This window comes from Parambassis ranga, chromosome 17 (assembly GCF_900634625.1).
Source record: "Parambassis ranga chromosome 17, fParRan2.1, whole genome shotgun sequence".
Lineage (NCBI taxonomy): Eukaryota > Metazoa > Chordata > Actinopteri > Ambassidae > Parambassis > Parambassis ranga.
Genome location: NC_041037.1, coordinates 2,461,142 through 2,476,212, shown reverse-complemented (window position 1 = coordinate 2,476,212; position 15,071 = coordinate 2,461,142). Strand labels below are relative to the sequence as shown.

Genomic DNA, 15,071 nt, shown 5'->3' with positions numbered 1-15,071 from the left:
TAAATTAAATCTTAATCTTCATCTTAAGAGCATGAATCTAGTAGACATCCACTTATAGGTAAAAGTCACACACTGTAGCTTTAATCTGTTTACTAGCAGGTTTTTTTCCCTAATAACCTCCTCATTATGCTGCTCAACATTTATTGAAATTCATCTCTAAGAATTTATGATCAAAAGTTATTTTTTAGAAAATAAAAAAAACTATAACAGTACAGTGTTTCAATCACATGTTCTCACCGACATTTGACTCATTGAGAAACTTTTTCACGTGGTTTTAAGCTTTCCTGTTATGTTACGGGAAGAGGAATCTCTGGGTCACTGTCAGTCTACAAAGTTTGGATGTTAGCTGACAAAGCAGTGCCAGCTCTGGTCACAGACTGTAGCATTGTGGACAGATACTTGGATTCACAGCAGCATCTTTTCACAGCCAGTGGTAGATGCATGATAACATGTTCTGCACTTTTAGCAACCAGATCTGGCAGGATGCCCCTTTATTATGGTATATTATGGTGTCTTCATTATCTAATCTAAGCTAAAAGCTTCCTGATTATGTGCAAAGACATGAAAGTTTATGTCCATCTGACAGTTTACGTCAGGAAACCTTTTCCAGAAACCTACATGATGATACAAACCACAGAGTGGCGCTTGTTAAGCAGACCATCTGAGCCCACTCTCCATTGGAGTCTGCTCTGGGACTTCCTAGTGCAGGTCTGGATGTAGGTCACAGCTTCCACAGACCTCCTCTTCTGGTTCCGGTGGAGCAAAATCCGATAGACTCCGGTAACAGGGCTTCTCAAATCCACACCGTTGTTGACAAGATGAGCTCTAGTGATGCCGAGATCCTCCAGTGCCGCCTTCACACTGAGCTCATCTGAGGTTAGGATGTAGTTTGGCTCGGCCAGTGGGGAAGGTGTAGGACTAAACGCTGGGTAGGCCTGAGGAAACTCAATGCCTCTCATCCATTCACTGCCCATGATCTGTGCTGCAGTAAGGCGGTCTACAGGAACAGGCCTCAAGAGGCCTTTAATGATCTCCTGGCACAACTGGGGCACGTAGGGGGGGATGACATACGCACCCTGTAGGATGCAGCACTTCAGTCTGCCTGTGTTTGTGGCTTTGAATGGCATTGTGGCAGTCACCATGAAGTACAGCAAAATACCCAGCGCCCACAGGTCTGCGTAATGACCGTGGTAGCCTTTCTCTTTGAAGAGCTCGGGGGCTGCATAAGGTGGAGACCCACAAAACGTGCGAAGGACGTCAGTGGGGCAGCATGACGTGCTAAAACCAAAGTCTCCCACTTTGATGCAGAAGGTGCTGGTGTAGAAGACGTTCTCAGCCTTCAGGTCTCTGTGGACTATATTGTTATCATGCTGAAAAAAGGATAAAAACATACACGTTTATCTTAAAGAGTGAGAGCTCACATCAAAATAACTCTGCGGTTAAAGCCTCACCATGTGTCTGACTGCAGCCACGACCTGGGAGAACACCAGCTTGCTCTCCAGGTCCGACAGGCGCCCCCTGGTGCTGATGCGGGAGAACAGCTCCCCTCCGCTTGCATACTCCATGACCAGGTAGAGCCGCTTGAACGTTTCCACCACCTCATACAGGCGCACTATGTTGGGGTGGGCAAGCTTCTCCATGCAGGAGATCTCAGAGGCAAAAAGAGCCTGTGAGCGCTTGTCCAAATGCACCTTATCCAGGATTTTCACTGCCACTCTTTCTATCAGGTGAAGACAGACACGGACAAAGACAGTGAAGCAACAGGGGGAAAACACACCCAGGTTGTTTTTTTTGCCAATTCTTTTATTTAAACGTCCTGGTGAAGTATTTCTGCTCTTTATGAATCTCCATTAATGAAGCGTTACACGGAGGCTGCAGGCTGTGACGGATGATGAACACATGGATTACTGAGTTCCTGGGATCAGACATGTCTTCTGACATCTGGGATGACCCAGACTGGTCAGGCCTACATTGTGTATAATGCTGAGCTGGGCAGACTGTGAACATGAATCTGATGTTTACAAGTGAATTAAAGCAGAATAAAACCTCCATATCTATGCAGACACCCTGTTTCTATGTTCTAAAAATCTTTCTTACATGTATTTTTTCTGATATTTTTACATTTGATCACATCTATTTTATGTCTCGATGACATATAGTTCATTTATTTCCATGAAGAAGAATCATTTCAACTAATCAGCACTGCCCCTTTAACTAACTATGTATATTCAATTATCTAAGCTGGCCATTTTCTGAAAAGAAAAAATAAGTTTGAGTATCCAAAGGATGCTCAACACTGTGTCCTACCTGAAAACATTGAAAAAGTCAAAATCTCACCTTTGGTCACGTCATGTATTCCCAATCTAACCTGGGAGAAGTTGCCGGATCCAATCTCCCCCCGCAGCTCATAAAGGCCCACGCGCCGTCCGCACGTCAAGTCGTCCTTCACCTTCTCCGAGTGGGTCAGATCATACAGGGCCTTCCCGAACGGTGTGCGATACATGGTCTCCTCCTCCTCTGTCATGTTGTTGGCCTTTTTGTTCAGGTTTGGAGACACCTGAGTGAAGATGTCTTCTTGCTGTGATACCGTCTTCAAGTGAGCCCCTGAGATGGAGAAAAGACATTTCAGTTGTTCTTCAGGGCACAATAAATAAATAAATAAATAAATAAATAAATAAATGCAGAAAACAACTGTTCAATCTGTACTCACATGTTTTCCCTTTCAGGTTCTTTTTGCTCTTTTCTGTATTGATTATGTTGTTTTTGTTGTTCAAATACATGATTCTAATCCAGAGTTACTGCAGATATTCTCCTTTCTTGTCTTCTTGGGAGATTTTTCCACAACAAAAAAGCCTGAAGGAAAAATACAGGAGCTGTGTGACAGGAATTCAAAAGCATCTGCATGCATGAGGATGTGCAGACGCTGCTCAGCTGCTCAGCTGCTCTGTCTCACCTGCACGCTGCAGAGAATAATCCTGAACTTATACTACATAACGCCTTGTAATCCCTGAGTGCTGGACTCCTGGCAGACAGACAATAGACAGGCACATGTTTACGTGTCGGGGTTACACCACCTGATACAACAGACATGAGATTACTGTATGGACGATCATTATTGTTAGGGGGTCAGCGGACTGGGTCAAGGTTTTACAAGGGCATCTGCAGGGCTGCAGCTTCAAAGGGTTAACAGGGTACATTATTATTATTTACATTATAGATTAAATATTATTATATTCTCATACACAGGTGCTAAGTTGCTAACAGCTGCACTCCATATAAATATCAACTCTCACAGAATATCATACAAAATTGAAGAGAAGTTGCATTTTTCAGTCACTTTTTTTGGCTAAGTGAGCACAAAAAGTGCAGCACAGTGACCCAGACTTTGACCATGACACCAGACAGGCAGCATGACCACGCTTGCGTCCCGTCAGCCGCATCAGCCTCTGTGTTACTCAGACTGACTGAACACAGTCATCTTGCATAAGCTGCTTGTTCATGTCGCGGGTGAGTCACTAATAATAATCCAATCATCTCTGCATGTGCAGTGTTGAGACAGCTGTGAATGCAAACAGGAGATTACTGGACTACTTTATATCACTCTTAAATCGCAATTTAAAAACATATATATATATATATATTTAAATTAAAGATAAATAATGCACCTTGTCTCTGAGTGATCTCTCTGTATGCCACACATGATGTGATCAAATCAGCAGACTGATGCTTGAGGGACACATGATGGGTGCTATACCTCCATAAAAGTGAGTAAAAAAAAAAAAGATTCTTGACCTTGGAAGCAGCAGCTGGTTAAACAATCCCAGCACAGGCAGCTGTTCTGGAGGTCTCTCTTTAATCACACCGTCATCCTTGTGCTCATTTATTTGTTGTTTTCAAGGTCAAGAGTGAACTTTTCATCATACTTTAAGAAAGATTAGAGTTTATACTTTGGCTGTAATAATAACACATGACTCATGACCAACATAATTAAATCAAGTTTAATCACTTTTTACCAGGATTATGATAGAATTTGAATGAAATGTGTTAATGAAAAGGAATCAACAATTGAAACTGCAGAAAAAGGGGGCGTCACATTAATTAAGGTGTCTGATGGCTCTCTGAACGATGATCCGTTGATCCTGGGGAAAATGAGGGGATCACATCAGCACATCAAAGAAGAGACTAACACCTTATTACGATACCATGTCAAAATCAGTCCAATGCAGAGATTAGAGTAGTTTTTTTCTGATGATTAAAAACCTGCTGGCTCAGTTAAAAAGACAAACATCAGATGCTTTCCTCTTGCTTCTCTTCCCAGTTTAGGATCCTCAGTCCTTCCACTGTCTCAGGGGAGAAAAGGCAGCAGCTCTCAGGCCATTTGGTGCCATGTTGAATAAACACAAAGGTGCTGGAGTTTTCTGCTCAGGCCCCCATGCTGATCCTGTTTATGTGTTTGGGCCTGGTTGTGTTTTAAGTCAGAGGTGCTAAACACCTTCCCCCTGAGATAAAAGATGATTAATGCCTTTGAATGAGCGACGCTTTAATGGCTCAAGGATACTTAAGCCCTTCATTAGGGGGCGAGCTCAGGCCCAGGTCAACACACTCTTACTGCTGGGCTTCAGCAGAAAAAAAGAAAAGCTGTGCAGATCTCCTTTGAAGTGTCTGTAAGAGCTCCAAATCCTACGAGGCATTCAAGATGGAAATTTGATTAGCTCTCCCTTTTTTTGTTTGTTTTTGTTTCTGGGATGACATTTGGGTCTGAAGCTTGATCCCATATAAATATCCGAGAGCAGCAGTGAGCAGAGGGACACTCAGGATCTCAGGCAGCTGGGGAGCAGATTTTGGACTTAAAGCCATGGATACACCCCGACCTCTCCTTCTCCTCCTGTGTGTCCTCCACCTGACCAGTAAGTACTGTTTGCTGATTTGTGTGGATGGGACTGTGTGATATCATTTAGCAAAGGAGCTACAATACTGAGGGATTCATCACAGGATTAAACCTGTTCTCATTAATCAAAATATATTTTTTTCTTGCAAACTGGCAATAAATAATCCCATTTTATTACATGAAATCTGCACTATAACAGCATTTGAAAGTACTGATGTGTGCTTGTCTCATGTTTTCCAGGGACTGGAGTGCTGAGCAAACACATCAATCACAGAAACCTGTTCACACAGAGAGCATGCTGCAAAAGACAGAGTCACTTTGTGTACATTGGACAAGGTAAGGAAACACATTCCTCTGTGGGTTTGAGGATTCTTCCTTCCAGTGAGTGTGGGCGCTTTTATTTGTGCCAGCATGCTTGTCTCTCTTCTGTTTTTTGTTTTTTTTAAACTACGCATAGACCCTCCTTGCCGTCTGGAAACTTAATCTGTTGTTGTGTGTCTCTTCAGATATTTCTGGGAGTCCTGTCAGTGTGGACGTGGGAATGTGCAGGTCACACTGTGGAGGGACAACAAGACCATCACATGAAGCCGGCCAGCAGCCATCCTCAAAACATTCCTCCATGTTGGAATTCATCAGGAGCAAAAAAGTAAGTGTGACAGTTCCTCATGCTGCCACAAGGGTGTGCTGTTTCTTTGTAATGAGTTGTTTACCTTACTTAAAGTCTCATTTAAAATCACTTTTTTAAAATTTATTGATAAAAATGTTATTATTAATCATAGCAGCATTTCTTTAGAGCAGCACATTATAAATAATTCGTGCACCTTTAAATGCAACATGTTTTGATAATAAATATATGGATTACAACAGATGAGGACACGCGCACCCTCTCCTCCAGAGACCTCAGGGCTGCAGAACCAGCTCCCCTCTTGCGGACTGGACCAGGTGTGTGAACCAACTGGGATGCGTGTAGAGCGCGTTCTTCTCTTTGAGGGACCCCGAGAGGTGGAGGTCATCGAAGAGTGCCACTGCGAAATCAAGGTGACCCAGTGCATCCGCGTCCCCGCCCTTAGGACCTACTACTCTGAGACTCCATATGAGACCGTCATCGATGTGGGAGGATGCTCCCGGTCTAAAGGATCCCCAGGTTTGTGCATCAGCAACACAGATAAGAGGATGAGGTGTGAAAGTGTGCATGAGCAGCCAATCACATGGAAATTGTATTTTAAGTTTATGACCCAATAAAATACATTTATAGCACATTTTTAGGCCAGACACTCACTCAGCCCTAATTTTCAGAGGTGGATAAAGTGTGTTTATTCCTAAAAAGCACCACCAAACCTGATCAGAAGCAACTTTACTCCTCCTTTATGTCACAATTGTTGTTGCTTTGTCTGTTTCTTCCATTTATTTCTCTGTTTTTTCCTCACAGAGGGATTCTCCTGCGTCCCCACTAAGTTTGACTCTGCCTTTGTGGAAACCCCAAACAAAGTGGATCTCATCCAGACCGTGACGGCCTGCGAGCTGAAGGAAAGCTGCTACAGAGTCCCATATGTGGAGTATTACTATGAAGTAGTCCAGCATGCAGATGGAGTCAAAGAGGAGAGGCTCAAAGTAAGTGTAAAACAGAAATACATGGCTAAAATTGCACAGTATTTCCCCCCCTATTGTGAAATCCAGACCCTTCACAATGGCCACCATCCTTTCTTTGATTAGCACAGTCTGCTTCACACTTTCTTTTGTGATCAAGATGAGAGGAAACGAGGGATCAGGCCAGGTGCCAGACAATAATGAAGTATCTTTATTCATGTGTGGAAGACGCCTGTTAATCACGTTAATACACACACACACACACACACACATCCAGGGCAAAGAAAACAAAACAAATAATCAGCTGATGTGTAGCTGTACTTTCTGTTTCCTGGCAAGTAACAATAAACCAGCTCATGGGCCAAATCCCAAGCAAACAGGGATTCAAGCATGAAGTTCTTCACTCAGCATTTTAGTCTTCCAACGTCCTCAAAATCTCACATGGAAGCCATTATTACCACTACAATCTAATCCAAGAAATAAATCGAAGAGAGTTAAAAGTTACATTTTCTCGGCTGTGTCAGCACCAAAGGTGTGCACACACAAATGGCCCCTGCAGGTGACAGATCAGAGCAGTTAACATGCTAAACGGCAACTGGTCCCCCCCCCAATTCAACTGTGTCAATATTTGCGACCAGCTGTGAGCTGATTTCCCTCTCTCTGTGTTGCTAATTTTCCTACAGGAAATAGATGTGGGCAGATGTTTGGGTGGCTGCTCTACAGGAAACCGATGCCTTCTCAGGTAAGTACGAACACAGCTGCCACACACACACACAGACACACACACTTCCTCTGCCCCTCTTTTACAATTGCCTGTGAGCTGTGACACCTTCAGCACTCAGCATGTTGGCCTTTTCTGGATAATCCCTGCACCAAATGTCTTTTTTCAGATTAGCCTATGTGAAATGAAAAAAAGGTTGCATTTCAACATTTACACTTTCTTTATTAAAATCCTATTTACACAAGAATTAAGTAATTAAGTAATTCCCCCCTTTAAGTATTTCTGATTCTGACTCTTATCCTGAAATTGACAGTAAAAACATCCACGTCTGTCCCAGGACAGACTGATGTGAGGACAAAAAGACCTCACAGTCATTCATAGTGACGACTAGGTGGAAGAGAACCTTAAGCTCATTTTTCCAGTAAACATAAATATGCAACAATTATCTTCTGTCATGACAAAACTATTCTAATCTTTTATTTCATTTTTCTTTTGGTTACAGGAGTCCAACTGATCCGAAAATTTGCCACTTGTGGTCTGAGACACAGTCCAGCTCCTGCGTTCCTCAGGGCCACGAGAGCCACAGCTTCCTCAACCAGCATGGGCAGCTCCGCACCATCCTCTCCATCACTTCCTGTCTATGCCAAAGCTGAAAAGCGCGCCCTCTACTGGAAATAACAACTACCCAAGACTTCCAAGGGCTCCAGAAAAAAAAAAACAATCTGCCCCTCCTCAGATATCCTCCTTCACTGTTAACCCCCAGCAATAGCTTCCTTCCTTAATGTATTATTGTATTATATGTAATATATGTAAAAATGATAATTTTGTAAATAAACATAGTACAACAATCAGTGAGAATCTTTGATTATATGACTGTAGACTAATGAGGTAGCTTAATTTGGAAAGGTTTCCAAAGGGGAATATTTTCCAAAGAAAGTAGGTCACTTGTTAAAAACTGTGTACCTGGGCCTTTATTATTAAGCATAAATATGATAACATCTTTTGAATAAAGTTGAGAAAAACAAAGATAATCTAAAGGTTTGTTGAAATATTAAGCTGGTAAAAAAAAACCACACATCTGACACACACCCTAATGCGTAATCAACAGTTCACTTCAGAGTCTTTCCCTTCAACATGTGTTGTGCCTCTTCTAAAGTTTCAAAGGGGCCAAGATGAAGCTTTGAAGCAGCGTTAGAAAAGGAGCACAGTAAAAAACAAAAAGCCATCCAACTCGTCCCTTTGAAAAAACACACGTGCAGGCGCTCTAATTGCTCCTTATTTTGATATCGACGTGTGAAACAGTTTTCTGTGTCATCTAAAGAGAAGAAACGTTTTATGACTTGCCTGCAAGGTGTCATCTTTGAAAAAAAAATAACTTTGATCTCTTAAATGTTTATTACAGTGAGGCTGCAGCCTGCACTCCTGTGCGTAATTGTGCGTAAAGATCAAAAGGACGCAAATGGCACAGTGTAATTTCTGAGTGACCTCTAAAACAACAATAAAAAAATACAAGTCAGGGACTTATTATAGTATAGGAAAATAAACTACAGGCAATATTAAATTCTATCAATAAATTGATTGTGAAAGGAAGGACCAGGGAGCTGGAGGAGCCTCGGCCCAGCTGGACTTTGGGGCTCCTTTTCCCAAATTAAACTGTCTATTGGGTGATTATCTAGCTGTAACTGGATAAGCAGTTATGTAAATCTCACAAAGTGTAGCCAGCGACACCCGTCTCTTTATCGAAGTATTGGTTTCCACCTAAGATGCTGGGCCCATTATTCTAAATTAATGGATTCATTCAGACGCAGTTAACCTCCTGCTGTGAGTGCGCGTCCTGATGAGACCAGCTGCAGGCTGATGTTGTCCACATCTTTACATTTATGTCCCGTATAAAGTCATATAAAACTATACACTCACAGCAACATACTACCGGTGGATGAGTATTCAGCGTTTCAAAGCCTGGATGAAGTTTATTTGAGCATTTATTGCCAGACGTGCAGACAATAGGCTGGAATAAAATCCACAATCGGGTTCACACCTCGTTAACACCGCCATTAGTCTTCCTTTACATTGGCTGATTGGTGATTTACATTTGCGACCAAATAGCATCTTTACTGCTGTTTACCAAGGGTTTGGGGGGCACTGAAGAGAGAAGAGGGGCATTTGATATAAAAAGTGGAGCTTCCAGAGGACTCCACAGTCACTCCAAGCTGGTGTGTGCTTCGAGGAGGACACGGACGCACCAGGAATCTACCCGCACACTCAGAGATGTTGATGTTTGTGATCAGCTTTGCCTCTTTGCTGTGCAGCGCCGCTGCACGGCCTTCTCCCAACTACCTGGAGAACCATTTCACTGCCGAGAACGAGTCAGAGGAAATGCGCTCAGCTGCCATCAAGAGACTTCTGGAAGTTTTTGGGATGGACGACCCTCCTTCTATCCATGGACACAAGCAGCCACCTCAGTACATGCTCGATCTGTACAACACGGTTGCAGATGTGGACGGTGTGACCAAGGATCCGTATCTTCTGGAGGGGAATACAGTGCGCAGTTTCTTTGACAAATGTAAGATCTGATTTTTTTTTTTGCATCTGCACGGTAAAAAGAAAAACACTCGTTTGTTCTGGTCGCTAATGAAATGCTTTCCATTGCAGTGCGCAGTGAGCAAGTGGAGTTCAGGTTCAACTTGTCTAATGTTGCACGAACAGAGAAGATTCTAACTGCAGAGCTCCATCTCTTCAAGCTGCGCCCTCAAGCAACGCTCACATTTAACAGACATCACTTCGCCCAGGTATGTAAAAGCTCAAAAGATCAAAAATATCACTGCATTAAAAAGAGGCTTCACTGCATGAGTCTAATATTCACTCTGTTTCATTCAGGTCAGTGTCTATCAGGTGCTTGACAGCAGCAAAAGCAACAACACACAGGGGAGGAAGCTGTTGTCTTCCAGACTCATCCCAGTCCACTCTACAGGCTGGGAGGTGTTCACCATCACACAAGCTGTAAGCGCCACCTCTTTACAACCTGCAGTTAGACACTGTTAGTAGACATGTGTGAGGAAAGAAGTACTAACTGATCCTTCTTGCAGGTCCGCTCCTGGATGGTGGATGAAGGCAGTAACCTGGGACTGCATGTGGTGGTTCGGACTCTGGGAGGTAGCCAGATGGACATGAAACTGATCCGCTTCGCTTCAGGGCGCAACCACCATCAGAGCAAGCAGCCCATGTTGGTGCTCTTCACAGACGACGGCCGCCAGTCTACCACTCCTGAGGGCACAGGTGAGATTTGAGTCAGGTTTAAAGTCATTTGTTGGATCAGGTGCAGGCTTTTCTCAGGCCTGGTGAGCCAGACTGGAGGACCTTGTCACTATCTATAACTTTGTATTGTCCAATGATCCCTAATGAACACTTCTTTGTTTACACAGATCCAAACGACACCACCGTCACCTCCAGCCTTCTCCAGGCCTCCATGTCAGGCTCATCCTCCCGCAGCGCTCGCTCTGTGGACTACGTGGAGGAGGAAGGCGTCTCCATGCCCTGCCAGCGCCTGCCCCTCTATGTGGACTTTGAGGAGATCGGCTGGTCTGGCTGGATTGTATCTCCCCGGGGTTACAATGCCTACCACTGCAAAGGCTCCTGCTCTTTCCCTCTGGGCCAGAACATGAGACCAACCAACCACGCCACTGTCCAGTCCATCATCAACGCCCTGAAGCTCTTCAAAGGTGTGGAGACACCATGCTGCGTCCCCGACAAGCTCTTCTCCATCAACCTGCTCTACTTTGATGATGATGAGAACGTGGTGCTGAAACAGTATAACGACATGGTGGCTGGAAGCTGCGGCTGTCACTGACATTATTGAGTCACCAGGCTGCACATTATAATCTGTTTTTACCTTAAAACTGTAAGTAATGAGTGATGTGCCAAGTCCTACATGTGACATTGTAATATATGTAAATATCCATAAATTATAATATATGACTGACGGAAGTGATATCCTGTGAAAGATGGAAATCTGTATATTTTATGTTTACTGTTGTGAATGATTATACAATCAGAATAAAAGCTGTAAACAAAACATGATGTGGAGTCATTTTTTAAAATATAAAATATTCAAAAATATAGATGTTGGGTTTATGTGGCCTATTTGTTTATTCACTTCATTGTATTAAAAGAATAAAGATCATAAACTCAGAGCCTGACCTCTGGGCAAGCAGTTAAGGAGGCTGCAGGCTCATGTTTACCACCAGAGGGCACTGTGGTGCTCCTATGTATTCCCCCTGACTGGACATCTTAATTATTTCCAAGCTGTAGTTTGTGGTGTCTTTGTTTTTTAGGACTGCATTGCCTTATATTTACTATTATTTGAGGATGTTTCTATGATTATAACAGTCATCAAAGTCCCAAAAAGTGAATTATTTTGTAAACAAGTTCTTCTAGAAGTATCCTTAATGAGAAAACATTACACATTCATGATTGTGGCTCTCGAACTCTGGATAAAAAGCTGTAAACACAACTACCTAATATGGCTATCATCACCTTAAGTCCACAGTGTTCTGTTATAAAGGTCCAGCTCCACAAATATGACACAAAAACAACCACATGAAGCACCGAGGAAACACCTAATAATGACAGGATGTTCTTCAACTTACCTCAGAGAATGAATTGAGGAAAGCAGTGGAGGCTGCTGGAGGACACACACACACACACACTGCAATGCAATGACTGAATACACTCTTCTTCTTTAAACCCTGACACTCAATATCCGTACATAGTTACATCATCACCATCTGTCCCTAAAGATTCATCCACTATCTTTGTTTTTCTGAACAGGTTTAATGTCAGAACCCGATGTCTCTTAAGTTCATAGGTTTGGGTTAAATGTAATAGGAGATAATACAAATACACAATACGAACCTTCTTTCATCAAAAACTCACTATAAACTCTGTCTCTAAAGAGTGTAACCTGAGCAGGGAGCGAGGTGTTGGCCATGGAGTGGCACTAAAGGGGGTTGATACCGCTTGGCATGATGCTGGAGGACAGCCCTCATTCATTGTCAAAGGGGCTGCTATTCACCATGGAGAAAACGATGAAATGCTGCCATTATGGAGGGAACCAAAGGGCCCGGTGGCAGCCTGACACCTGATCTCCTCTCTGGCCTCCTTTTGTCCCCAGTATTTCATATCTGACATATACCCACCCTAAAAAAAAAAAAAAGCAGTCAATGTTGGAGCAGCGATGGACCTGAGGCTCGGCGTCTGTGCGCTCAGACATGGGGAATAAGCAGACCATCTTCACAGCACAGCAGCTGGATGCTTATCAGGTCGGAATGAGTTCATTTTTTATTATCAGCACCAGCTCAATCTGTAAACAGGACTCTTCTTTTTGACTTGTTAGCAGAAGGAACAGTTATGTGTGCAGCCCTTTGTGGGCAGACGCACACAGGTGCTGTTTGTTGATTTGATTCCGTGAGTCTTTACTGTAGGACTTGATTTGATTTACCTGTGCTTCATTTTAGGCAACTTTCACAAAGAAAAACACACAAAACATGAAGTATTTAATAACTAAAGTGAACAACAATGCAAAATAATGTATTAATACTAATTTAATTAAACTTTCTGTAACAGAATTTAGTTTGCAAAATTCTTTTTGATGATATTTTTTGTACATTTTGTTGGTTTTACTCAAAAATATCCTAATTTATTACTGAGAAATGGATCAAAACTGTATTAAAATGTCTTTATTTGGTAATGACGTGTGTTTTTTTTGGACAGGACTGCACGTTCTTTACAAGAAAAGAGATTCTCAGGTGGGCACACAGTTCCTTTATTGATGCTTTCTGCTGTATCAGATCTACCTGTCAGGGCGGAGATATAAAAACTGAAATGAAAGTGGCATTAAATATCAATGCTAACGTTCTGTTCAGCACAATACCATTCTGTAACTCTAAACTGCACACTGTCAGGAGGCCTTGTCCTGCTGTGGGGCTGCCTACCACTGAGATCACATGCTGGTTCAAATCTCTTTAAAATCCGTCCTGTGTGTTTTAAACGATCGGTCATACAGAGGATATCTTGTAATTGAATATTGAAAGTAAATTTTTTAAACCTTCCTTAGACTCTTCTACCGCTATCGGGATTTGGCACCGCAGCTCGTTCCTCTTGACTACACCAACCACCCAGATGTGAAGCTACCATATGAGCTGATTGGCAGCATGCCAGAGCTGAAGGTAGACCCGCTGCCCCCCCCCCCCCCACACACACACACACACACACACACACACACAGACACACACAGACCCACTCTCTCTCTCTCTCTCCCCCCTGTGTTCCCAATACATAATTAATGACCAACTAATCGACAGAATTCTTTGAAAGGTTATATGTTACCCGACTCCTTTAAACTTGGAGAATGCTGAGGGGCTGTTTTTTTGGAAATGGGTCAATTATATGCCTCTTCGCACAGTGAAGGATATGTAAACAGTCAGCGGTCAGTGAGAGTGAGACGGTCAAGTTCACTCTTTGGCTAAACTGTGAAAGTTTCTTTCTTTTCTCTGTGTGTTTCCATTGTTGATGTTCTGCCTCCTCTCCGTCCAGGACAACCCGTTCCGTCAGAGGATCGCTGAGGTTTTCTCTGAGGACGGAGAGGGAAACATGACCCTGAACGACTTCTTGGACATGTTTTCAGTGCTCAGTGAGATGGCTCCTCGTGACCTGAAGGCTTACTATGCTTTCAAAATATATGGTAAAATGTTTAAAGGAACATAACAACAGCCTCTGTTATCTGTGAGACATCCACTCATTTTCTTAACCTGCTGTCCTATGTTGCACTTAGTTGCACATTTCAAATGTTGCAGCTCTCACATTTAAGAAGGTGTATATGTTATAGGATAAGAAAGAAAACATATTTTTTTAGCTTTTGCCTGCAAGTGTTCAAAATGTAACTTTTAATATGAATAATGCAGACTTAATGTAATCTATTGGTTTTCACAACGCATCATGTCCAATCATTTATAAGCTACACACTCTGCTACTCCCCAGTGGTCCATCCACATATAATGGAGCATGCATGGTGAAGAGTTAAGCATGACGGATGGTGCATGGGATGTCTTAAATGATTAACCAGCCCATTATAGAAGCTTCAAGCTCGTCAAAGCCCCGTTTTGTCCTTTGCACCAGTACCCCCCTAATTAACAAACACTGACAGATGAAGGAGGTCAAAGGAACTTCATTCACTATCAAAGTGATACAAATAAACACCAGCTGTCAGGTTTGAGCGGCTGATTTTCATCCATTTTTTTGACAGATTATTTAATTTCTGCCAGATTTTAACAACGACGACTTCATCTGTAAATCCGACCTGGAGAAGACGCTGAACAAACTGACCCGCAATGAGCTGACAGAAGATGAGGTGAGGATGGTGTGTGAGAAGGTGATAGATGAGGCTGACCTGGATAACGACGGCCGTCTGTCATTGGAGGATTTCCAGCACATGATTGTTAGAGCTCCAGATTTCCTCAGGTACAGCAAACCAGCAGCATTCACTGTTATAATGATATACACACCTGAAATAACTAACCAGACCTTCGCTTTATGTTCACAGCACTTTCCACATAAGGATATAAGGACATGGAGCGACTGTTTACATTTCTTACACTGACTTTTGTTTCTACGAACTCTCTGAGTCCACGTCCAAGCTGCAGACACAGCAGCCATGGTGTGAGAGCGGAGGCGATCCATCATGACAAGGCTCATTAGTTATGAGCATCGACAGTAGATTTACGTTTTGTATCTGAAGGGATTCAGTTACAGCGAAGCAGAAAAGAAACACAGGGTCGAATATTCCACTGGGTCGAAGCGAGCCAATAACAGGAAGGGGCC

At 42.9% G+C, this 15,071-nt stretch overlaps 4 protein-coding genes across 5 annotated transcripts; 3 read left to right on the top strand and 1 right to left on the bottom strand.

The window, feature by feature from the left end:
* Positions 1-614: 614 nt before the first annotated feature.
* Positions 615-2,780, bottom strand: LOC114449626 (serine/threonine-protein kinase NIM1-like). The gene is made up of 4 exons (XM_028427436.1): positions 2,711-2,780; positions 2,338-2,604; positions 1,452-1,720; positions 615-1,370 (listed from the first exon to the last, which is right to left on the bottom strand). Exons 1-4 carry the CDS (start codon positions 2,778-2,780, stop codon positions 615-617), a joined length of 1,362 nt encoding a protein of 453 aa, XP_028283237.1.
* A 2,038-nt stretch (positions 2,781-4,818) lies between these two features.
* On the top strand, positions 4,819-7,876 carry pnhd (pinhead). Its single transcript, XM_028428181.1, has 7 exons — positions 4,819-4,907; positions 5,129-5,224; positions 5,395-5,534; positions 5,756-6,032; positions 6,318-6,499; positions 7,159-7,217; positions 7,699-7,876. Exons 1-7 carry the CDS (start codon positions 4,856-4,858, stop codon positions 7,847-7,849), a joined length of 957 nt encoding a protein of 318 aa, XP_028283982.1. The 5' UTR covers positions 4,819-4,855; the 3' UTR covers positions 7,850-7,876.
* Positions 7,877-9,464: 1,588 nt separating this feature from the next.
* Positions 9,465-11,043, top strand: admp (anti-dorsalizing morphogenic protein). Its single transcript, XM_028428236.1, has 5 exons — positions 9,465-9,759; positions 9,849-9,985; positions 10,074-10,196; positions 10,283-10,472; positions 10,619-11,043. Exons 1-5 carry the CDS (start codon positions 9,465-9,467, stop codon positions 11,041-11,043), a joined length of 1,170 nt encoding a protein of 389 aa, XP_028284037.1.
* Positions 11,044-12,419: 1,376 nt separating this feature from the next.
* Positions 12,420-14,829, top strand: LOC114450229 (calcium and integrin-binding family member 3-like). 2 transcript variants are annotated; one of them, XM_028428242.1, is made up of 6 exons: positions 12,420-12,514; positions 12,966-13,000; positions 13,309-13,420; positions 13,788-13,935; positions 14,516-14,711; positions 14,794-14,829. In XM_028428242.1, exons 1-6 carry the CDS (start codon positions 12,464-12,466, stop codon positions 14,813-14,815), a joined length of 564 nt encoding a protein of 187 aa, XP_028284043.1. In that variant the 5' UTR covers positions 12,420-12,463; the 3' UTR covers positions 14,816-14,829. The 2 variants fall into 2 exon arrangements, with proteins under 2 accessions (XP_028284043.1, XP_028284045.1); XM_028428244.1 differs by lacking the exons at positions 12,966-13,000; positions 13,309-13,420 and having other exon boundaries at positions 12,464-12,514.
* Positions 14,830-15,071: the final 242 nt, after the last annotated feature.